This window comes from Limanda limanda, chromosome 19, assembly GCF_963576545.1.
Source record: "Limanda limanda chromosome 19, fLimLim1.1, whole genome shotgun sequence".
Lineage (NCBI taxonomy): Eukaryota > Metazoa > Chordata > Actinopteri > Pleuronectiformes > Pleuronectidae > Limanda > Limanda limanda.
In genome coordinates this window covers 10,969,248-10,994,515 of record NC_083654.1, presented here as the reverse complement: position 1 = coordinate 10,994,515, position 25,268 = coordinate 10,969,248, and the positions used below count along the sequence as shown (strand labels likewise).

The 25,268-nt window shown below is 40.9% G+C and overlaps 4 protein-coding genes across 4 annotated transcripts; 3 read left to right on the top strand and 1 right to left on the bottom strand.

Moving 5' to 3' along the window:
• The first annotated feature begins 1,218 nt into the window (after positions 1-1,218).
• LOC133025937 (lactose-binding lectin l-2-like) lies at positions 1,219-1,885 on the top strand. Its single transcript, XM_061092736.1, has one exon. It carries the CDS (start codon positions 1,314-1,316, stop codon positions 1,794-1,796), a length of 483 nt encoding a protein of 160 aa, XP_060948719.1. The 5' UTR covers positions 1,219-1,313; the 3' UTR covers positions 1,797-1,885.
• Positions 1,886-3,447: 1,562 nt separating this feature from the next.
• On the top strand, positions 3,448-4,094 carry LOC133026309 (lactose-binding lectin l-2-like). Its single transcript, XM_061093189.1, has one exon. The coding sequence runs from the start codon at positions 3,520-3,522 to the stop codon at positions 4,006-4,008; it is 489 nt and encodes a 162-aa protein (XP_060949172.1). The 5' UTR covers positions 3,448-3,519; the 3' UTR covers positions 4,009-4,094.
• Positions 4,095-9,291: 5,197 nt separating this feature from the next.
• Positions 9,292-9,967, bottom strand: LOC133025820 (lactose-binding lectin l-2-like). Its single transcript, XM_061092579.1, has one exon. It carries the CDS (start codon positions 9,870-9,872, stop codon positions 9,384-9,386), a length of 489 nt encoding a protein of 162 aa, XP_060948562.1. The 5' UTR covers positions 9,873-9,967; the 3' UTR covers positions 9,292-9,383.
• An 11,436-nt stretch (positions 9,968-21,403) lies between these two features.
• Positions 21,404-22,071, top strand: LOC133025986 (lactose-binding lectin l-2-like). The gene has a single exon (XM_061092791.1). The coding sequence runs from the start codon at positions 21,491-21,493 to the stop codon at positions 21,980-21,982; it is 492 nt and encodes a 163-aa protein (XP_060948774.1). The 5' UTR covers positions 21,404-21,490; the 3' UTR covers positions 21,983-22,071.
• Positions 22,072-25,268: the final 3,197 nt, after the last annotated feature.

The following is a 25,268-nucleotide window of genomic DNA, read 5'->3' as shown; positions in this document are numbered from 1 at the left end:
ATATTCAGAACTCTGTGGATTCCTTGTGTTATTAGTCTTAATCGAGAGGGAGATCATAAATGTATTAATTTTGAAGTCCTGCTTCTTAAATCAGAAACCAGATTTGCACAGTTCTAAGGAACATGAGAATCTTCAACTTAACTGGATCCGTTGAAGACAGTGGTATCAAGCATTTTGGGCTTGTCAAAATGATAAGGTTTTTATATTAAGATGTTTGAATCATAAATCTAAACTGGACAATCTAATTTTCTTACTTTTTAAGACTATTTGTATTATTTAACTGGATCTATTACGAAGCCTCCAACTGTATGAAAGTGAGTCAAGAATTTCTAAAGGAAAAGCTCAGTACAAAGATAAAAGTAAATGATCAAATCTGTAGATAAATGGCCGCTGCTGGTGCCCAGTGATCTCAGCAGCTTTCCAGAAAGGGCAAAGGGAACATTGACTCACTGGTAATTAAATGGCACTGATATCAGATGGATCATTAACAGATAGTTTGACTTTTTCATTGCGGTTTATCTGTTTGTTAGCTGGATTTCGCAAGATGCTTCTTCACCAGTGTAATGCTTCGTGCCAACTCTGATTGGACCATGGACCACTCATTATTGATTACTTTAAAAAAAACAAAACACTGTGGCACTGTTATAGTGCAATAAATATTTATAAAATCTAAGAACATAGAAAAACAAAGAGTAGATCTCTCATGGACGTTTCAAAGCTAAACAGTTGTTGATATTTAGTGAACAATTATTTCCGCCTTTATTTCCTTATTGTCTTTTTACAGTGTTGGGGGATTCTGGGGCAAACACTTCTGATACACGTTTGTTGGTAATGCTGTTTGCACGTTAGAAAAAACACAAAGTTCACGATACAAGAGAGGACACATTAAAGACTTTGTAATCCCAACAGTGTCGATGTGTCAACTTATGTTTTGCAGTTGTTTACCTGGTGTGAATGACAAGACGTCTACCACAAAGTGACATATCTGCCCTCGTGTCGTCTTTTCTAAAGCTGTGTTTTACGAGGTCAAAAGGTTGAACGGAAGAATCATGTGGAAAGTTATGCGACGTCCAGGTGAGCTGTTGGTTTTACTGCCTCGTGCTCAATGAGAACACTTTTATCGGGCAGCTGTGTATAAAACAAATTGTTTGCCAATTGCATTTGACCAATAACATTACAGCAACAGAGCAGACACCCTCTCTAAAGCGTATAAAGGAACGCAGCCTGCCCACCAACTCTCATTCTCATCCAACACTGCAGATCATCTCCAACCCCTCGTCCTGCTCCTGTGACAGAGAGAGAGAGACGCCAACATGATCCTGCTCCTCCTTCTGTTCGCCCTGACCCTGGGTGCTGTGTCTCCTTCAGATGGACCTGAGGTCAAGCTGCAGCGTGGAAACTGTCCCATGTTCTGGTTCAGCTTCAACAACCGCTGCTACAAGTACGTGTCCACACAGATGACCTGGGCTGATGCAGAGTTCCACTGTGTGTCAGAGGGAGCCAACCTGGTGTCTATCCACAGTCTGGATGAAAAGAATTTCGTCAAATCCCTGATCAAGAACTTTGATCATGCTGAAGGATGGACCTGGATCGGACTCAGCGACATCCACAAAGAAGGCCGCTGGATGTGGTCTGATGGTTCTGCAGTGGACTTTACCTTTTGGTACCCAGCAGGGCCAAGCAACAGTGAAGGAAGGGAACACTGTGTTCATAACTTCAACAAGGGATGGAATGATTATCATTGTAGTCACCGTATTCCCTCTGTTTGTGCATATCGCATAATGTGTCCTCAGTGATTGTTAAGTCTGATCTAACCTGGTCACTGATCACCTGGTGCTTGTTGACGCGAAATAGTCCTCAGCAATAAAGATACAAATGCACACTTCTCTGTTTGTTCTCATTTCACTCACTTACTTTTCAGACTTGTTTTCAGGTATTTGTTGTTTGTTGATTTTAACAACTCTAATGTTATTGTTAAAATCAATGACAAATAAACACTCACATTTTAAGTTTAAATTATTTTTTTTTGTACTAACACAGGTTTAATGGTTCAATATCATCTCAAGGACACTTGTGTGATCATAAGGACCTTTGTGCATTGCTCAAACTTTTGTGAATTCATGAATTTTTTAAAGCAATTAATAAATACCCTGATAGACGTCACTTTGATGTGGGTGGGAGCAGCATGAAGGCTTCCAGTCTGTTTATGACACAGGATTTACTGTCAAGGTCAATGTTACCAACACGTTTACATGAACACTAAGATCAAAACCTCCATGATGTCACTTTCTCTTTCTCAAACTCAGGGCTCTGTGAGAAAAACCACAGACATGGCATGATTGTGAAATTTAAACACAGACAACATCTGCTCTGAGATAAATGAAAGGGATTGGATACATTTTCTTTGATAATCAGATATAGATTTAAAAAAGCAAAAGACCAGGGTACGATTCTTTTGAGTACAAATAAAAAGATGATGATGATGATGATGATGATGATGATGATGATGATGATGATGATGATGATGATGATGATGATGATGATGATGATGATGATGATGATGATGATGATGATGATGATGATGATGATGATGATGATGATGATGATGATGATGATGATGATGATGATGATGATGATGATGATGATGATGATGATGATGATGATGATGATGGGAAAAACAATTCTGATACACACTCGTTGGTTGACTATCATGTTTAAATCTTTATGTATTTATTAACAGCATGTAACCATCAGAGTTCTTATTGGGGAGATCCAAGCAGTAGGGAAATGCTATTTATTCATAGCACTAATAACAATTAAACCACTTAATGAGATCATTAGGAGTCACAGCAAAGACCCAAATATGATCTATTCTATTACATGTATTTAAAGAATTTTTGCCTCATTTATAAACTATCTGTAGGTTGTGACAGTGGCCAGCAGAGGGCAGTAGATGAGCAAGTCAGTCTGATGATGCTGTGCTCAATCATTTATCTGCTGTTGTCATATCTGTGTGAAGTCCTGTTTAATTAAAGCAAAGCTGTTTGCGTGTTGTAGTCCACAATACAAGAGAGGACACGTTAAAAACTTTGTAATCGTAACATTTTCGATGTGTCAACTTGTGTTTGGCAGTTGTTTACCTGGTGTGAATGAGAAGACGTCAACCACAAAGTGACATATCTGTCCTCGTGTCGTCTTTTCTAAAGCTGCGTTTTACGTGGCCAAAAGGTTTAACCGGAAAATCATGTGGAAAGTTATGTGACGTCCAGGTGAGCTGTTGGTTTTTCTGACTTATGCTATGAGAAAACACTTTTATCGGGCAGCTGTGGATAAAACAAAGTGTTTGCCAAGTGCATTTGACCAATAACATCACACCAACAGTGCAGACATCCTCGCAGAAGCGTATAAAAGAACACAGCCTGCCCACCTGTCTCCTTCAAACTCTCATTCTCATCCAACACTGCAGATCATCTCCAACCCCTCTTCCTGCTCCTGTGACAGAGAGAGAGAGACGCCAACATGATCCTGCCTCTTCTTCTGTTCGCCCTGACCTGTGCTGTGTCTCCTTCAGATGGACCTGAGGTCAAACTGCAGCGAGGAAACTGTCCCATGTTCTGGTTCAGCTTCAACAACCGCTGCTACAAGTACGTGTCCACACAGATGACCTGGGCTGCTACAGAGCTCTATTGTGTGAAAGAGGGAGCCAACCTGGTGTCTATCCACAGTCTGGATGAAGATAATTTCGTCAGATCCCTGATCAGGAACTTTGATCATGCTGAAGGAAGAACCTGGATTGGACTCAGCGACCTCCACGAAGAAGACAGCTGGATGTGGTCTGATGGTTCTGCAGTGGACTTTACCTTTTGGTCCTCAGGACAGCCAGACAACAGTCAAGGAGGAGAACACTGTGGTCATAACAATCATATCAACGATAAGAAATGGAATGATTATAATTGTAGTGACAATTATCCTTCTGTTTGTGCATCTCTCATAATGTGTTCTCAGTGATTGTTAAGTCTGATTTAACCTGGTCACTGATCACCTGATGCTTGTTGACATGAAATAGTCCTCAGCAATAAAGATATAAATGCACACTCCTCTGTTTGTTCTCATTTCACCCACTTAATTTTCATATCTGTTTTCAGGTATTTGTTTTTGGTGATTTTAACAATTCCAATATTATTGTTAAAACCAATGACAAATAAACACTCACATTTTAAGTTAAAATAAATTTTTTTTATACCAACACTGGTTTAATGGTTCAATATCATCTCAAGGACCTTTGTGGGGGGGGCTACTGCAAAGGCTCGATCGCCTCTGGTTATGAGCCTCGGCTTAGGTAAGTCCAGGAGCAGCTGAGTGGCTGACCTCAACTCTCTTAGTGGAGAGTGGACATGAAGGAGTTCAGTAAGGCGGTGCCAGTCCAATAGGAGGTTTGAAAGCTAACAACAACATTTTAAAATCAATCCTGTGACCAACAGGAAGCCAGTGGAGGGAGCTAAACACTGGTGTTATATGGTCCCTCTTTTTCTTTCCTGTGAGGAGGCGAGCAGCAACATTTTGGACGAGCTGCAGGCTACAGGAATCAAGTCGAGAAGTAATGAAGGCATGGATCACCCTCTCAACATCTTTAGGTGAGAGATTGACCTTTACCTTAGCTATAAGTCTCAATTGAAAGAAGCTAGACCTAACAACAGATTGTCAAATTTGAAAATACTGTCCAAATGAACACTAAGACTCTTTACAGAGGAGTGAATCATAGGGGCTAGAGGGCAAAGTTAGTTTTAGCTTTTTGATCCATGTTCACTATTTACCACTTGGGCCACTATAGGTTCCTATCCAGATTACAACTTGCTCAGAGCACCACATGTTTGGCACAAAAGGCCCACATTCGTAGAAAGTGCAGATATTAGCTGATATATGTTGTGGAGCAAAAGTGAAAAGAAGACAAAAATAAATCCACTTAAAGTAAGGACACATTGAAAATGTTCTTAAGTACAGTAAGTAAGTAACTGTACTTTTTTACATCCCACCACTGTGGCACTGTTATAGTGCAATAAAATCAGTCAATCAGTTCCGATAAATCGGAGCGTGCACTAGTGAAACCTTGCCAGGAACAAATACACCTGCCCTCAAAAGAGTTGAAAACTGGTGTAATACCATTGATGGCTTCCTGTTCAAGTGCATTTTGTGATTGATGTGGTCTGTAGTCAGATTCTGGTTTAATGATCACAGGTTTCTTGTTTCGAGTTAAACCCACATCATGATTGCCTTGAGCCCTTGAAATGTTGTTTGTATAATGTTAATATGCATGTGCATATTGGGTGTCTGTATGTGTGTCTGGTACCAGTTGAACAGCCTTTAAAGTGTGAACAACAGATGCAAATAGTTTTTCATACACTTTCAAAAATGGTTTATACTGAACTACAGGATCTGATGTCTTTTCCCAAATGTCAGCATTGACAAACTTTTTAATCCACGGTCCCAAAACTTTCCATTTATAATTTGTGTTTTGACAGCAAGACATGTGCGTGTGAACCAGGAACGTCAAAAAAGGAAAGCATCCTCTGAACATCTGCGAATGAACAGAGAGGGTGACTACAGAAACAGCACATCTATGTTCATTCCAGAACATGCAACTTAGTGTTAAATTATCTTTCACACAACTTTCTTTAAAACTTTCTGTAAACCATCTTTTTTCAAAACCTGCATATTTCCCTTTGTGTATGTGTGCAGTGCAGTGTTAATCTTCTGGATGCATACACATGGTGTCTGTTCTTAGTGTGACTGAAAGGGCCTTAGCCACTAGAACAGAGCTTCCACTCATACACATATAGCAGTGAATCACCATTACACTTAAAGCTTGTGTAAATCTGTGGTGGATCCAGATCAGCCGTTCGGACCACTACGACTCCTGATGGGGTGGAAACGAGAGAAATGCCCAAAACACACATTCCATCTCTTCCTATCGAATTAATTGGACAACATGAGGATAGCAAAAATTAACACTTGAATTTTTCTGTGATGCTATCAATACATAATAAGGGAGTTGTACATTTTTCAAACACGGTGTTTCCTGAAACCCCAAAGATCTGACAAATCATCCGCTCATTTGAGAATGTGTGTCAAACATATCACTCTTTATGACTGAATGTGTTGCTCCTGAAACTACAAGGAATGTAATCTCTTTCCCTAGCACTGTGAGTTTGTGCGATAGCATATTAGAATTATGCATCTGATTGATATTTAACATACGTTCCTTTCCTTAGTTTGTGTTTCTTTTCTAAAAAATCAATTACTTCTGTGATAATTGTTTGTGTTGGTGTGGTGCCTTCACCCTTTTGATGTATGCGGTGTTCCTCACGATAGAGAGGCCCTGTGGTCGTCATATTTACTATTAACCATGACACACACACACACACGTGCACAGGCACAACTCTGCTCCACCTCGTCCACGGAGCAGAATAATTGTGCTGAATGAGTTATTTATTGTACTATATTGTTTATTTATGTGTTTGAAAGTTGATAAAATTGTTTATGTGCCAGAGGTTTAACACGTGCACACACATCAGATCCAAAAGGTGTGTGTGGGTTTGAAGCTGCACTGCTGGAATGTAAAAGTATATGTTGTGTTTTGTGGCCACTTGAGGGCAGCAGAGGAGCAAGTTGGTGTGATGACCCTTGAGAAATCCACAGGAGGTTGTATTCAGTACTTTGTCATTGTCATAACAATGTAAAGATTTTTTATAACAGTATTTAAATTCTGTTTGCATGTTAAAAGAAAAACACAAAGTTCACAATGCAAGACAGGACACATTGAAGGCTTTGTACTATTGTAATAATGTCTGTGTAAATATATACGCCTAGAGTTGTTATGTTTTTATTACTTATCTGATGTAAATGGAAACCAAAAGAGTCAACAATGAAGCAACACGTCTCCCCCTCGTGACCCCTCAGCCTTCAGATAGCTGGAGCTACACGTTTTACTATATGAACATTTGACTGAAAATGAATAAACTATAGGTTTTATGTGACATCCAGGTGAGCAGGAGGTTTATTTCACCTGCGTTCACTCACACTGTGGTTGTATATGACTGAAATGTCCAATGATATCAAGCACCCTCTCCGAAGCTCCGAAAAAGAACATGGCTGAGGTGGGAAGCTGTTTTAGAGGAATGTATTTGGTCCATCTTCGTTTTCTTTTTTAACACTTACACGATAAGAAACTCCATAGACAACACCAAAATATTCAGAACTCGGTGGATCCCTTGTGTTATTAAGTGTAAATCGACAGATAAATATATTAATTTTGATGTCCTACTCCTTAAATCAGAAACCAGATTTGCAAATTTTTCCAAGGAACATGAGTAAGTCAAAGAAAGAATATTCTACTGAACTGGATCCATACCATTGAAGACAATGGTATCAAGCATTTTGGGCTTGTCAAATTAAAAGCTAAGTGAAAATAAAAGGAAATGATGAAGTTTTTATATTAAGATGTTTGAATCATGAATCTAAACTGCTGGACAAACTAATTTTCTTACTTTTTTAGACAATTTGTACTATTTAACTGGATCTATTATGAAGCCTCTAACTGTATCAAAGTGAGTCAAGGAAAAGCGCAGTACAAATGTAGTGTTTTAAAATGGTTTACAGATTACAGTTAAATGTCAATCTATCCAGAATAACCAGGACGGGAGGCTGAGATTTCAGAAATATACAATTTATTCAATAGGTGCGAATTATTTAAAAGACAGTGACATGTGCAAAGGTTGAAGGACTGGCCTAGACTTGATATAAATAACATTAAAAGGAGAGAAATGAAAGGCTCCACACCCAATTATACAACGCTAAAACATCATGCATTAAAACAAACACAGTAAACTTTAAAACACACTGCAAGCGATATAATCAAAGAAAAGGACAAAAGAGGGTCTTTAGTTGATGGAGCCAATAACTCACTATTATTCAAAGCATTACACCCGGAGTCCACAGTTCAACTTCCACTCAACCATATATATTGCACATTGCCATAAAACAAAACAAAATAAAATAAAACAAAGAAACCAATAATCAAACCAAATAACCAGAAAGAAACTCAAATTAAACAAGGCCGAATGATCTAAATGAAATTTAAAGTTGGGGAAAAACGGTATTCTGCTGAAGGCAGCCCAATGAAAAAAACATGTTGTAGTTAGGTCACACAGTTTAAACAAGTTTATCAAAATGTTAAAAAACACATAATTATATCCTACCTTTAATTCATTAAAATAAAGCAGCGACCGCGTGCATCCACCGCGGCGCCGACACCGTCACACACACCCGCACACAGACACGGCTGCACGCTGAGCTCGCAACAAACTATTTGCGTCCGCATCTGCTGCGCTCACGCTGCCCTTCCTCACACACACACTCAGGACCGGCAGTGGGGAGAGAGAGAGAGGGAGAGGGAGAGGGAGAGGGAGAGGGAGAGGGAGAGGGAGAGGGAGAGGGAGAGGGAGAGGGAGAAGGAGAGCGTTACGGCGTCCCTAAATAAACTCTGCCGCCTCCCCGCAGCCTATGAGCATCGCCTTTCCCGTCAGGAAAATGTAACACATCCCGAACGGGGAAAATAACCCCGCTAAAAGTAAAGTACGTCACCAAGAATTGACCCTGTTACACAAGGATTAAAGTAGTTATCATATCTGTAGATAAATGGCAGCTGCTGGTGCCCAGTGATCTCAGCAGCTTCCCAGAGAGGGCAAAGGGAACATTGATCTCACTGGTATTTAAATGGCACTGATATCAGATGGATCATTGACAGATAGTTTGTCTTTTCTCATTGCTGTTTATCTGTTTGTTAGCTGGATTTCGCAAGATGCTTCTTCACCAGTGTAATGTTTCGTGCCAACTCTGATTGGACCATGGACCACTCATTATTGATTACTTTAAAAGATACAAAACACTGTGGCACTGACTGTTATAGTGCAATCAATATGTATAAAATCTAAGAACATAGAAAAACAAAGAGCAGAGCTCTCCTGGACGTTCCAAAACTAAACAGTTGTTGATATTTAGTGAACAATTAGTTCCTCTATAACTCTATTAACTCTATTAACTCTATTAACTCTATTAACTCTATTAACTTTCTATTTAATTTAATCTTTAAAAGGCCACTAGTGGACCTCTGTATATGTACACAGATCATCCACAGCGTTAATATGAGTTATCTGTTTTAAGGCTGTTCCTTCAATCGACCACTGGGTTCATCACAATCCAACAGGTACGAAAAGTAAGGGAGAAAAAACAGAGGAGTTTGCATTTGTATCTTTACTGCTGAGGACTATTTCAAATCAACAAGCATCTGGTGATCAGTGACCAGGTTAAATCAGACTTTACAATCACTAAGGACACATTATGCGAGATGCACAAACAGAGGGAAGACGGTCGCTACAAGTTCGATCATTCCATTTCTTATCTCCGTGAATGTTATTTTCAACACAGTCTTCATGTCCTGCAGAGTTGTTTGGCTCTCCTGTGGACCAAAAGACAAATCTAGCCGGACAACCATCTGACCACATCCAGCTGCCTTCTTTGTGGACGTCGCTGAGTCCATTCCAGGTCCATCCTCGAGCAGGATCAAATTTCTTGATCAGGGTTTTGACGAAATTCTCTTCATCCAGACTGTGGATAGACACCAGGTTGGCTCCCTGGGACACACAGTTGCGCTCTGCATTAGCCCAGGTCATCTGTGTGGCCACGTACTTGTAGCAGCGGCTGTTGAAGCTGGACCAGAACATGGGACAGTTTCCACAATGCAGCTTGACCTCAGGTCCATCTGAAGGAGACACAGCACCCAGGGTCAGGGCGAACAGAAGGAGGAGCAGGATCATGTTGGCGTCTCTCTCTCTCTGTCACAGGAGCAGGACGAGGGGTTGGAGATGATCTGCAGTGTTGGATGAGAATGAGAGTTTGAAGGAGACAGGTGGGCAGGCTGCGTTCTTTTATATTCTTTAGAGAGGGTGTCTGCACGGTTGGTTTGATATTATTGGTCAAAGGCACTTGGCAAACACTTTGTTTTATAAACAGCTGCCCGTTAAAAGTGTTTCTCTGGAAACGAGTCAGAAAAACCAACAGCTCACCTGGATGTCACATACGTTTTCACATGATTTTTCAGTTAAACCTTTTGACCTCGTAAAACACAGCTTTAGAAAAGACGACACGAGGACAGATATGTCACTTTGTGGTTGACGTCTTCTCATTCACACCAGGTAAACAACTGCCAAACACAAGTTGACACATCGACAATGTTACGATTACAAAGTCTTGAATGTTTCCTCTCTTGTATTGTGAACTTTGTGTTTTTCCAACATGCAAACAGCATTGCTGTAATTAAACAGGACTTCACACAAACATGACAACAACTAATAAATGACTGAGCACAGCAGACTGACTTGCTCATCTGCTGCCTTCTAGTGGACACTGTCACAACCTACAGAGAGGCAAAAAAACCTTCGATGGATCCCTGCTGTGACTCCTAATGATCTCATAAAGTGGTTTATTTGTTAGTAGTGCTATGAATAAATAGCATCTCCCTACTGCTTGGATCTCCCCAATAAGAACTCTGTTGATTACAAGCTGTTAATAAATACATAATGATTTAAACATGATAGTCAACCAACAAGTGTGTATCAGAAGCGTTTGCCCCAGAATCACCAAACACTCTAAAAAACAATAAGTAAATTAGAGGGCGGAAAATAATTCTTCACAAATTTTTAACAACTGTTAAGCTTTGGAACGTCTAGGAGAGCTCTGCTCTCCTTTTTCTATGTTCTTATCTTTTATTTATTTTATTGCATTGTAACAGTGCCACAGTGGTGAGATGTAAAAAGTTATATTTACTAACTTAATGTACTTAAGAACATTTTCCACATATCCTTACTTTAAGTGGATTTATTTTTGTCTTTTTTTCACTTTCACTCCACTACATTTATCAATTAATATCTGCATTTTTTACGAATTTGGGCCTTTTTTGCCAAACAGTTGGTGCTCTGAGCAAGTTGTAATCTGGATAGGAACCTATATTGGCCGAAGTGGTAAATAGCAGTGTTGGGAAGTAGCGAAGTCGAAATGCTTTGTTACTGTAATTAAGTAGATTTTTCACATATCTGTACCTTACTACTGATTTTCCTGACGACTTTTTACTTTTACTCGCTACATTTGAACACAAATTTCTGTACTTTCTACTTTGTATATTCTCAAAACTGGCTCGTTATTTGAGCAGGGGAGGTGCGCCTCTACACACGGTGCAACTCTCTCTTGCTCTCTCGCCTGCCCGCTGCCTCGGGAGATGTGCATGTCCGGTGGCGTGTTTGCCGTCGGGGGGGCAGCACGAGACCCTCCGGATGTTGGTCGGGCTGCCTAGGTTGACCGGGGTCGAGCAGGCTGTTCTGCTAACGATCCCTCCGCAGGTTCACCTTCAGAAAACTTTGTTAAGAGTTTCACTTCCTCCAAATCAGCCATTCCCAAACTTAAGAAGTTTAATCATAACTAAATGATCCACACACAGGACTAGAATCATACATATTATTGATTTTATAGCAAAAATAATTGTATATTTAAATGCAGGCATATGCAGTGCAAATCCAATAACAACCACTTTTAAGCATAACAATTTGCAAAGCAACCAATGTAAAAAAAACAGAAGTGCAAATAGGGTATTGTTCATTGTGTAACACAGCATGACAAGGATATCCGGGAGAAGACAAACACATTTGAGGCGTAACCAAATATACTTAAGGCGTTTAAGTTTGGGGGGGGGGGGGGGGTTGGCGTGGGGAGGTGTAGTGTATTGTTGAGATATATTCATTATGTACTCAGATGTAGATGTAATGCTGTATTGTAATATGTATGTATGGTTACGCCACAGGATGGCGCTAAGGTACAGGCTATAAGAGCCAACTTGCTATATGTTAGTGCATCAGTTAAAGTAGCTCTGACCGTGAGACTGATGTGTCAGCAGCCTGTTAATAAAAACGCCAACAACGGCTAAAGATAACGCCATCATTTATTCTTTCCTCCGAATGCAACGGTAGCTGCAGCAATAGTGCACCACAACTTAACAGGTTATGGGCCCAGGAGTCGTTCGAAGAAAAGTTTGACAGTTAGAAAGTCGCAACGAACCGCGTGCTAATGGGCAGCTAGCTACGGAGAAGCGCAAGCTTGCATGATGGAACACCGAGGGACGAGCAGGTTGCCTCGACTGACATTCGACGGAGATGAGACCAAGTATGAGATTTGGGAAACCAAAATGCTGGAATATCTCCATTTGAATGGACTAAAGGACACTGTTCTGAGAGAACCGAGGTCAGAACGAGACATAGCAGCAGATGCAGGTAAAAATGCTGACGCATATGCAGAGCTAATTTTACTGTTGGATGATAAAAGCCTCTCGCTAGTTATGAGGGATGCACCTAATGAAGGAAGAAAAGCTCTGAAAATATTGAAAGAGTATTATGCAGGGAGGGGAAAGCCCCGTATAATCAACTTGTACACCACGTTAACATCGCTTCAGAAGGCAAACCATGAAAGCATAATGGACTATATCATCAGAGCAGAAACCGCCATCACAGCGCTGAGGAACGCGGGTGAAACGTTAGGAGACGGACTGCTAGTGGCTATGGTTTTAAAAGGACTGCCTGAGAGTTTTAAGCCATTTGCAATACATGTGGCCCACACGGACGATAACATCACGTTTGCAGAATTCAAGACTAAACTACGAAGTTTTGAAGAAACAGAGAAGATGAACGCAGCTGAGTCGAGCGACAGCGTGATGAAGACTCAAGGGAAAAGAGGAAGGCGTCCCGCCGAAACAGTCGCCCGTGGCTGGAACAAAGAAGACACAGAAGTGTTATGTTTCAAGTGTGGCAAGACATGGTGTAGTTTTTTGCAGAAGTGACACCCACAAAGATGCAACGTGCAGGCGTAAGGACAAACTAGATGGTGTGAGTAAAGTCTCAGAAGATGCCGACAAGGACTACGCGTTCACTGTGAGAGACGGAGGAACCAGAACCCAGCGGCAGCCGGCGCGCAGCATCCAGGATAGGGGTCTGATGGTGGACACTGGAGCTACCTCTCATGTCATCACTGACATAACAGTTTTCAAGAGTTTCGACAGCGCGTTCAGGCCAGAAATGCACATTGTCGAGCTGGCAGACGGCACCCGGTGCAGCGGGATAGCTCAGCGGAGGGGGAATGCTGAGGTTTCCCTCATCGACAGCACGGGACAGCGACGAAAGGCGACACTGAGAGACGCTTTGTTCGTGCCGTCATATCCCCAGAGCATCTTCTCGGTGAAGGCAGCTACTACGAGTGGAGCTACGGTTGTCTTCAAAGAAGATAAAGATGTCCTTATAACCAGAGGAGGTACCAGATTTAACATTCATGTGTATGGAAAGCTGTATTATTTGCCTACTGAATCTGAATCTAATGATAAGTGTAATGTCTGTCACGACATACAGACATGGCATGAAATATTAGGCCACTGTAACTATGACGATGTTCTTAAGTTGCAAAATGTTGTTGTAGGTATGCAGATCAAAGGCAAAACGAGTAGGCCGGAACAAGAGTGTTAGGTGTGTATTCAGGGAAAGTTTGCTCAAACCAGAAATAGGGACCCTGATACCAGAGCAAAGGCTCCCTTACAGATGGTACACACAGATCTTGCAGGTCCCGTAGCCACTGAGTCGAGAGATGGTTACAAATATGTGCAATCATTTACTGATGAGTACTCAAGTGCAGTGTTTGTTTATTTTCTAAAGAAGAAAAGTGACACAGTACAGGCTACAGAAAAGTTCCTAGCAGATATATCCCCTTATGGGAAGGTGCATCAGATCCGACAATGGAACAGAGTTTACATGCAGTGATTTCCAAGCACTGTTGATGAAGAATAAGATCAGACATGAAACGTCAGCTCCATATTCCCCACACCAGAACAGAACAGCAGAGAGGGGTTGGCGTACTCTTTTTGAGATGGGTAGGTGCATGATAGTTGAAAGTGCACTACCAAAGCAGCTATGGCCCTACGCTGTACAAACAGCAGCAATGGTACGGAACAGATGTTTTAACAGACGTACAGGGCAGACTCCTTATGAGCTGCTAACAGACAAAAAGCCCAATGTATCCAAAATGCAAAAGTTTGGGTCTGTATGTTACACGTACAAACAGAGCAAAGGGAAGCTTGATTCCAGATGTGATCAGGGGCATTTTGTAGGTCACGACAAGAACAGCCCAGCGTATTTGGTGTATCATCCAGATACAAACAAAGTACAAAAACACAGACTAGTAAAGTTTGTGAGCAAGTCAGCTGTGGAAAAACAAACACAGACAGGTGAGCCAGATCCAAGTGATAGCTATGATGACACTGTGAGACCCAGGACTAGTGGAACCACGCAGGGGGTCAGTAGGAGTACAGAAAATGCTCCAGAGTCAAGTGTGACAATTGGTGAACCAGAGAGTAGAAGGTATCCAACTAGAGAAAGAAGGAAGCCGAGTCACTTAAATGACTTCATAACTGAAAACTGTGTTAGTGATGCGGTTCATATCACAGTAGACTACTGCTGTAGAGCGGTTTGTGGCATTCCACAGACATTTGGGGAGGCAATGGAGTCAGATAACTCAAAAGAATGGGCAAAAGCCATGGATGAGGAAATCCAATCCTTAGACGAGAACAAGACCTTTACCCCGACAGCACTGCCAATAGGCAAGGAAACAGTGGGGGGTAGATGGGTTTACGCCATCAAGACTGATGTAGATGGGAGAGACAAATACAAAGCAAGGTTTGTGGCCAAGGGTTACAGCCAAAGAATGGGAGTAGACTACGGGGAGACGTTTTCACCCACGGTAGACATGACGAGTATAAGGGTGGTGCTACAAAAAGCTGCACAGGAGAATTTACTCCTCCACCAAATGGACGTGAAAACTGCGTACTTGCACGCGCCCATAGATTATGAGATCTACATCAATGCACCAGAGGGTTATGAAGAAAAAGAGGGTATAGTTTATAAGCTAGAGAAATCCCTTTACGGTCTTAAACAGTCCGGCCGAAATTGGAATAGGGTTTTGCACAATTGCCTAACTGAGGATGGATTCACACAAAACCCAGCCGACCACTGTGTTTATGCCAAGGAGTCAAATGAAGGGAAGGTGATCATAATCACATGGGTCGATGACTTGATCATTGCAGCAAGCAATGAAGAGAGACTGAAAAAGGTGAAAGAGATGCTCGCAGAAAAGTTTAAGATGAAAGATTTAGGCAAACTCAAACATTTTCTGGGTATTGATTTCAGTCAATCAGATGGATGTGTAAAGATGTCACAGGAAAGATACACTAACAAGATACTACAGCGTTTTAATATGCAAGATTGTAGGACCAGAGAAACACCCTGTGAGCAGAAGCTAGAGTATACTGAAGATGCAGTAAAGATGGAAGATGTCAGGATGTACAGGGAGGCTGTTGGTAGTCTTATATACTTGACTACTTGTACCAGACCGGATTTAAGTTTTGTGGTGAGCAGATTATCACAGTACTTTGCTGAGCCTACAGAGGAGCAGTGGGTCACTGTGAAGCATGTTTTAAGGTATCTCAAAGGCACTGCAGAGAAAGGGTTAAGCTTTAAGAGAAACGACAGTGAGGAGCTAGGTATACAAGCCTACAGTGATGCTGACTGGGCGGCTGATACCAGTGACAGACGCAGTACCACAGGATACTGTGTCAGTCTTAAGGCCGGCGCATGCTTCTGTGGCGTCAGGGGCCCGCAGGCACGCAGCTGTAACGCAGGACTCGTTGTCATTCATGGTTCTCCAACCGTTGCGCGTGTTGCCATGCAATTCCCCGCCAGAACACTAGGCGCAGTAATGTTTTTTGTCGAAGTCGGCTCTTCTTCGTGTGTTGCACGAAGAAGAGCGATTTATTTACATCGCCACGGCGGCTCCGCAGAGCCTTTTTCTGGTGGAAAAATCCGCTGGTTAGTGACGGGTTATACTAGTGGTCATAGTTTCGGATCTCTTCTGCCAAGTGCTCTTCTATTTGGTCCATATTCGTTCTTCTAAATCTTCCGTGGTTTCCGGGCATGAACCGGATATGCGACTCCGGAAATGATGCAGTCAGCAGACCAATCACAGCCCTCGCGGCCGGGTGACGCTTGCGGGGCTTTGCCGTCTAGTTAGAAAAATTTTGGCCGACGCACGTAAGGACGTAGGAAGGGCCGTGAGGGGCCCGGAAGGGCTCTTGCGTCTCCGTTCCCGTGAAAACGCAGAAGCATGCGCCGGCCTTAAGTCAGAACAGCTCTCTAGTCTCGTGGAAGACTAGAAAACAACCCACAGTTGCGCTATCAACCTGCGAGGCAGAATACATGGCACTGGCTTCAACCATACAGGAGTGTCTATACCTGGAGCAGTTACTAGGGGGTATAGATAACTACAATTACACACAAACTATTGTACATGAGGACAATCAGGGGACAATAGCTCTTGCCAAAAACCCTGTACACAGACAGAGGTGTAAACACTTTGACATAAAGTACCACTTTATCAGGTCAACTGTGATTGAGGGAAGGGTGATTTTGATGTATTGTTCTACTGATGACATGGTTGCTGATGTAATGACCAAACCTGTAAATAAGTTGAAACTGAAGAAGTTTGCAAATGCTCTTTTTGGAGATTGATATGTGTATAACAGAGGTTCACATTCATTCTGTTTTCCTGTGTTTCTTTTGCTTGAAGTATAGTAACCTGAGTACAAGTGGGGGTGTTGAGATATATTCATTATGTACTCAGATGTATATGTAATGCTGTATTGTAATATGTATATATGGTTACGCCACAGGATGGCGCTAAGGTACAGGCTATAAGAGCCAACTTGCTATATGTTAGTGCGTCAGTTAAAGTAGCTCTGACCGTGAGACTGATGTGTCAGCAGCCTGTTAATAAATACGCCAACAACGGCTAAAGATAACGACATCATTTATTCTTTCCTCCGAATGCAACGGTAGCTGCAGCAATAGTGCACCACAACTTAACAGTATAGCATGCCGCACCATGACCATGTGAATGCATACAAATGTCACAAATGAAATGACAAAAATGACACAAATGACTATATGAACATCTATTTATTGAACTTTAACAAAATTGCAAAGTGCAAATGTAAAACAAATCTTTTTTGTGGCATTTAAATGTGTCAATAATGATAACAAATAAAACATTCTAAATAATAAATTCTTTATATGACCACATATTAAAATAAGAAAATTAAGAAACTTTTCAGTCCTCCTCATATATTAAAGCAATAATGATAACAAATACAATATTTGTGAAAAGCGAGGGTACCCTCTGCAGCCGTAACAGAAGTGTCGGTTTTACTCACAAAAAAGTCTGTCACTTTACTCTACGAGCTCTCTCCTCTTGCTGCAGTTTTGTGTTTTGCAGAGTGTACGTGAGCTTCCAAATCGCTGCCACCTTTATTTGCCACTGACACGTAAGTGCCTGCTCTGCATGTCATGCACTTAGCTTCCGAAACATCACGGCCGAGGCGAAAACATGGGTATTTTTTTTTTAGTTCGTCCGTGAACTTACATTTACGTTTAGGCATGGCTGCAGATGTAATGTGCTGTTGTAAACAGCGCACGGAGTGGAAGCGGCAAGGTGCTCAATGTTGCCAGATTGGAAATGGCAAAGTAAAGATCCAAAGGCTGAAAATAGTCGTATTTGGAGGATAATTATCGTGGCTCTGGCAACCCTGAGATCGGTCGCCAAATGACAGACTCTCTCTACAGTCAGCTCGCGCAAGAAGGTGGAACGTAAGGGTGGTACCATTTCCAGAACTTGGAAGGCCGAAATAACTAGTAGGCTATGTGAAAGACCCAGAAACACAAATATGCGACGAGGCAAAAAAAAAAAAAAAAATTATTAATATTTTTTTGCGACGAGGCAAAATACCGGACGTTTTTGGAATCCCTGCCGGACGCATTTTTTAGGTCTCGAAAAGAGGACATGTCCGGGAAAAAGAGGACGTCTAGTCACCCTACATTACAGACAGACAGACAGACAGACAGACAGACAGACAGACAGACAGACAGACAGACAGACAGACAGACAGACAGACAGACAGACAGACAGACAGACAGACAGACAGACAGACAGACAGACAGACAGACAGACAGACAGACAGACAGACAGACAGACAGACAGACAGACAGACAGACAGACAGACAGACAGACAGACAGACAGACAGACAGACAGACAGACAGACAGACAGACAGACAGACAGACAGACAGACAGACAGACAGACAGACAGACAGACAGACAGACAGACAGACAGACAGACAGACAGACAGACAGACAGACAGACAGGCAGAGAATTTAAAGGCAGTTTTACTGTTCTACAAATTAGACAAGTTCACTAGAAAACAGTAAACAAAAATGTGTGTGTGTACTGTGTTGTCAGCTTTATAGTGATTATGTAAGTCACTCTTGATTATTATGCACAACATTGATTTATCTCATTTAAATTTTTTTTGCATAATGCCAAGAAAAGAGAGACTCCAAAAGCAGAAGGACAGGGAACTGCAACAAACTGCTCAGGGTAGCAGCTCTCTTTTATATTGGATCAGGCCATCAACTAGTAAAACAAATGAGGGAGAATCAGTAAGTTTTTATTTATTTATTATTATTGTTTTTAATTTCATAAATAATTTTGGCGATGGTTGCCCTTTTTTTTGGTTTGAGAACCTGCCCCCCAAAATGTCTGTGCACGTGCCTGTTCAGGAGGCTAGGGACACGTGACCTATGCGCTTCTCTCTCTTCGTGAAAACAAAAAACATGATGGACATTCATCTAACCCAGGGGTGTCCAAACTACGGCCCGCGGGCCAACTGCGGCCCGCCATCCATTTTTAATTGGCCCGCATCAATGTCTACAAATATAATGTATAAAAAAGGACAGAATGGAGTAGATGACTTGAAAAAAGAAGCATGAAAATAAACGGTTACTTTTATTTGACTAATGCTTTTTTGGAAAATCACTGAGGCTGTGGTGGAAGCAAACTGCACATAACATGACGAAGTTGAGATGATATTTATCTGACGAGCCCGAAAACAAGAGGAGCAGTTGCCTTCGCTCCTGTTGACTTCAGAAAGAGGTGGGAATAAGGAGGAGACTGTTTCAATGTCAAGTACTAAATAAGGACTAAAGAGTTTAAAGAGTTACTGTAAGACAGAATATTTTGGGATGTGTAAACAGCTGCTTCTGTCTCATTGGAGCTGATTCCAGTTGGCATGAACAACGTGTGTGTCTGTGTGTGTGCGTGTGTGCGTGTGTGCGTGTGTGTGTGTGTGTGTGTGTGTGTGTGTTTGTGTGTTTGGTGTGTGGGTGTGTGGTTTAGAAGTAGGCAACAGTAAAATCTTTAATGGAATAGATAGCAGATAGAGTAAAGTAGAAATCCATCAAAACTGTTCTTTCATACTGTTTCTTATTGTTTGATCTTAAATTAAACTGTTAATGTCAAGTTCAATTTTATTTATATAGCACATTTATAAAAACGTGGAAACATGAAAAACAGCAACATGGAATACAGCAAAATACCAATAGCAAAGATAAAATAAGACTAAACAAATTAAATAAAATTTGCTGGGATAAAAATGTTCTCAACTTGAAAAGAAGGCCAATGAGAAGATATGTGTTTGTCACAATGATCTGAAGTGAGCTAGAGACGGGGCAGATCTAATATGGTGAGCAGCTGAGTGGATGACCTCAGCTCTCTAAGTGGAGAGTGGACATGAACGAGTTCAGTAAGGCGGTGCCATTCCGCTAAGACATTTAAAAGTTAACAATAACATTCTAAAATCAATCCTGTGACCAACAGGAAGCCAGGGGAGGGAGCTAAACACTGGTATTATATGGTTCCTCTTTTTCTTTCCTGTAAGGAGGCCTGCAGCAGCATTTTGGACTAGCTGCAGGCTACAGTAATCAAGTCGAGAAGTTATGAAGGCATGGATCACCCTCACTAGATCTTTAGGTGAGAGATTGACCTTAACCTTAGCTATAAGTCTCATCTGAAATAAGGTAGAGCTAACAACAGATTGTCAAATTTGAAAACACTGTCAAAATGAAAACCAAGACTCTTTACAGAGGAGTGAATCATAGGGGCTAGACTAGAGGGACAAATTATTTTTGCGCTTTTTGGGCCATATTCACTATTTACCACTTGGGCTACTATAGGTTCCTATCCAGATGACAACTTGCCCAGAGCACCATGTTTTTCCAAAATAAGCCCAAATTCGTAGGAAGTGCAGATATTAGCTGATATATGTAGTGGAGTAAAAGTGAAAAAAAGACAAAAATAAATCCACTTAAAGTAAGGACATATGGAAAATGTTCTTAAGTACAGTAAGTAAGTAAATGTAATTTGTTACATCCCAGCACTGTGGCACTGTTATAGTGCAATAAATATGCATTAAATATAAGAACATAAAAAACAAAGAGCAGAGATCTCCTGGACTTTCCAAAGCTAAACTGTTGTTAAAAATGAGTGAAGAATTATTTCCTCCCTTTAATTTCCTTATGGTCTTTTTAGAGTGTTGGGTGATTCTGGGGAAAACAATTCTGATACACACTCGTTGATTGACTATCATGTTTAAATCTTTATGTATTTATTAACAGCATATAACCATCAGAGTTCTTATTGGGGAGATCCAAGCAGTAGGGAAATGCTATTTATTCATAGCACTAATAGCATTTAAACCACTTAATGAGATCATTAAGAGTCACAGCAAAGACCCAAATATGATCTATTCTATTATATGTATTTCATTTAAAGCATTTTTGCCTCATTTATAAACTATCTGTAGGTTGTGACAGTGGCCAGCAGAGAGAAGTAGATGAGCAAGTCAGTCTGATGATGCTGTGCTCAATCATTTATCAACTGTTGTCATGTCTGTGTGAAGTCCTGTTTAATTAAAGCAATGCTGTTTGCGTGTTGTAAAAAACACAAAGTCCACAATACAAGAGAGGACACATTTAAACTTTGTAATCGTAACATTTTTGATGTGTCAACTTGTATTTGGCAGTTGTTTACCTGGTGTGAATGAGACGTCAACAACAAAGTGACATATCTGCCCTTGTGTCGTCTTTTCTAAAGCTGCGTTTTACGAGGCCAAAAGGTTTAACTGAAAAATCATGTGGAAAGTTATGTGACGTCCAGGTGAGCTGTTGGTTTTTCTGACTTGTGCTATGAGAAAACACTTTTATCGGGCAGCTGTGGATAAAACAAAATGTTTGCCAGGTGTATTTGACCAATCACATCACACCAACAGTGCAGACACCCTCTCTGAAGCGTATAAAAGAACACAGCCTGACCACCTGTCTCCTTCAAACTCTCATTCTCATCCAACACTGCAGATCATCTCCAACCCCTCGTCCTGCTCCTGTGACAGAGAGAGAGAGACGCCAACATGATCCTGCTCCTCCTTCTGTTCGCCCTGACCCTGGGTGCTGTGTCTCCTTCAGATGGACCTGAGGTCAGACTGCAGCGAGGAAACTGTCCCATGTTCTGGTTCAGCTTCAACAACCGCTGCTACAAGTATGTGTCCACACAAATGACCTGGGCTGCTGCAGAGCTCTATTGTGTGAAAGAGGGAGCCAACCTGGTGTCTATCCACAGTCTGGATGAAGATAATTTCGTCAGATCCCTGATCAGGAACTTTGATCATGCTGAAGGATGGACCTGGATTGGACTCAGCGACCTCCATCTAGAAGACAGCTGGATGTGGTCTGATGGTTCTGCAGTGGACTTTACCTTTTGGTCCTCAGGACAGCCAGACAACAGTCAAGGAGGAGAACACTGTGGTCATAACAATCATATCAACGATAAGAAATGGAATGATTATAATTGTAGTGACAATTATCCTTCTGTTTGTGCATCTCGCATAATGTGTTCTCAGTGATTGTTAAGTCTGATTTAACCTGGTCACTGATCACCTGATGCTTGTTGACATGAAATAGTCCTCAGCAATAAAGATACAAATGCACACTCCTCTGTTTGTTCTCATTTCACCCACTTACTTTTCATACCTGTCGTCAGGTATTTGTTTTTGGTGATTTTAACAATTCCAATATTATTGTTAAAACCAATGACAAATAAACAAACACATTTTAAGTTAAAATAATTCTTTTTTTATACCAACACTGGTTTAATGGTTCAATATCATCTCAAGGACCTTTGTGCATTGCTCAAATGTTTGTGAATGCATGAACATTAGTAAAGCATTTAATAAATACCATGATAGACCTCACTGTGATGTGGGTGGGAGCAGCATGAAGGCTTCCAGTCTGTTTATGACACAGGATTTACTGTCAAGTTCAACGTTTCCAACAAGTTTACATGAACACTAAGATCGAAACCTCCATGATGTCACTTTCTCTATCTCAAACTCAGGGCTCAGTGAGGAAAACCACAGAAATGGCATGATTGTGAAATTTAAACACAGACATCTGCCCTGAGAAGATAAATAAAAGGGATTGGATACATTTTCTTTGATAATCAGATATAGATTTAAAAAAGTAAAAGACCAGGGTACGATTCTTTTGAGTAAAAATAAGATGATGATGATGATGATGATGATGATGATGATGATGATGATGATGATGATGATGATGATGATGATGATGATGATGATGATGATGATGATGATGATGATGATGATGATGAATGAAACAAAAAAAACAGCAACACGCAATACATCATAATACCAATAGTAAAGATGAGATAAAACAAAAAAAAAAAAGAAAACCAAATTAAATTAAATCAAATTAAATCTGCTGGGATAAAAAATGTCTCAACTTGAAAAGAAGGCCAAAAAGAAGAGACGTGTATTTCACAATGCTTTAAAGTATGCTAGAGACGGGGTAGATCTAATACGTAGTGGTGCGCTGTTCCACTAGTTGGGGGGGGGGGCTACTGCAAAGGCTCGATCGCCTCTGGTTATGAGCCTCGGTTTAGGTAAGTCCAGGAGCAGCTGAGTGGCTGACCTCAGCTCTCTAAGTGGAGAGTGGACATGAAAGAGTTCAGTAAGGCGGTGCCAGTCCATTAAGAGGTTTGAAAGTTAACAATAACATTTTAAAATCCATCCTGTGACCAACAGGAAGCCAGGAGAGAGAGCTAAACACTGGTGTTATATGGTCCCTCTTTTTCTTTCCTGTAATGAGGAGAGCAGCAGCACTTTGGACGAGCTGCAGGGTACAGCAATCAAGTCGAGAAGTTATGAAGGCATGGATCACCCTCACTAGATCTTTAGGTGAGAGATTGACCCTAACCTTAGCTATAAGTCTCATCTGAAAGAAGGTAGAGCTAACAACAGATTGTCAAATTTGAAAACACTGTCCAAATGAACACCAAGACTCTTTACAGAGGAGTGAATCATAGGGGCTAGAGGGACAAATTATTTTTGCGCTTTTTGGGCCATATTCACTATTTACCACTTGGGCTACTATAGGTTCCTATCCTGGTGACAACTTGCCCAGAGCACCACGTTTTTCCAAAATAAGCCCACATTCGTAGGAAGTGCAGATATTAGCTGATATATGTAGTGGAGTAAAATGGAAAAAAAGACAAAAACAAATCCACTTAAAGTAAGGACATATGGAAAATGTTCTTAAGTACAGTAAGTAAGTAAATGTAATTTGTTACATCCCAGCACTGTGGCACTGTTATAGTGCAATAAATATGCATAAAATATAAGAACATAAAAAACAAAGAGCAGAGATCTCCTGGACTTTCCAAAGCTAAACGGTTGTTAAAAATTAGTGAAGAATTATTTCCTCCCTTTAATTTCCTTATGGTCTTTTTAGAGTGTTGGGTGATTCTGGGGCAAACAATTCTGATACACACTCGTTGGTTGACTATCATGTTTAAATCTTTATGTATTTATTAACAGCATGTAACCATCAGTGTTCTTATTGGGGAGATTCAAGCAGTAGGTAAATGCTATTTATTCATAGCACAAATAGCAATTAAACCACTTAATGAGATCATTTGGAGTCACAGCAAAGACCCAAATATGATCTATTCTATTACATGTATTTCATTTAAAGCATTTTTGCCCCCTTATTATAAACTATCTGTAGGTTGTGACAGTGGCCAGCAGAGGGAAGTAGATGAGCAAGTCAGTCTGATGATGCTGTGCTCAATCATTTATCAGCTGTTGTCATGTTTGTGTGAAGTCCTGTTTAATTAAAGCAATGCTGTTTGAGTGTTGTAAAAAACACAAAGTCCACAATACAAGAGAGAGGACACATTCAAGACTTTGGGTCAAATTAAAGGATGGCAGTGAGAGTGAATGCAGACAGAGGACAGAATGGAGTAGATGACTTGAAAAAAGAAGCATGAAAATAAATGGCTACTTTTCTTTGACTTAAACGTTTTTGGAAAATCACTGAGTCGGTGGTGGAAGTAAACTGCACATAACATGACAAAGTGGAAATTATATTTATCTGAAGAGCCCGAAAACAAGAGGAGCAGCTGCCTTTGCTCCTGATGACTTTAGAGAGGAGGTGGGAATAAGGAGGAAACTGTTTCAATGTCAAATACTAAATAAGGACTAAATGGTTTAAAGAGTTTCTGTAAAACAGAATATTTTGGGATGTGTAAACAGCTGCTTCTGTCTCATTGGAGCTGATTCCAGCTGGCATGAACAAAGTGTGTGTGTGTGTGTGTGTGTGTGTGTGTGTGTGTGTGTGTGTGTGTGTGTGTGTGTGTGTGTGTGTGTATGTGTTTGTGTGTGTGTGTGTGTGTTTGTGTGTGTGTGTGTGTGTGTGTTTGTGTGTGTGTGTGCGTGTGTGTGTGTGTGTGTTTTAGTGTATGATCTTAAATTAAACTGTTAATTTCAAGTTCAATTTTAGAGAGGACACATAAAGACTTTGTAATCGTAACATTTTTGATGTGTCAACTTGTGTTTGGCAGTTGTTTACCTGGTGTGAATGAGAAGACGTCAACCACAAAGTGACATATCCGCCCTTGTGTCGTCTTTTCTAAAGCTGCGTTTTACGAGGTCAAAAGGTTTAACTGAAAAATCATGTGGAAAGTTATGTGACGTCCAGGTGAGCTGTTGGTTTTTCTGACTTGTGCTATGAGAAAACACTTTTATCGGGCAGCTGTGGATAAAACAAAATGTTTGCCAAGTGCCTTTGACCAATAATATCAAACCAACAGTGCAGACACCCTCGCTGAAGAGT

Excerpts from the sequence above, each read along its gene's own strand:
- LOC133025937 (XM_061092736.1), top strand. The coding sequence starts at position 1,314 with ATGATCCTGCTCCTCCTTCTGTTCGCCCTGACCCTGGGTGCTGTGTCT.
- LOC133026309 (XM_061093189.1), top strand. The coding sequence starts at position 3,520 with ATGATCCTGCCTCTTCTTCTGTTCGCCCTGACCTGTGCTGTGTCTCCT.
- LOC133025820 (XM_061092579.1), bottom strand. The coding sequence starts at position 9,872 with ATGATCCTGCTCCTCCTTCTGTTCGCCCTGACCCTGGGTGCTGTGTCT.
- LOC133025986 (XM_061092791.1), top strand. The coding sequence starts at position 21,491 with ATGATCCTGCTCCTCCTTCTGTTCGCCCTGACCCTGGGTGCTGTGTCT.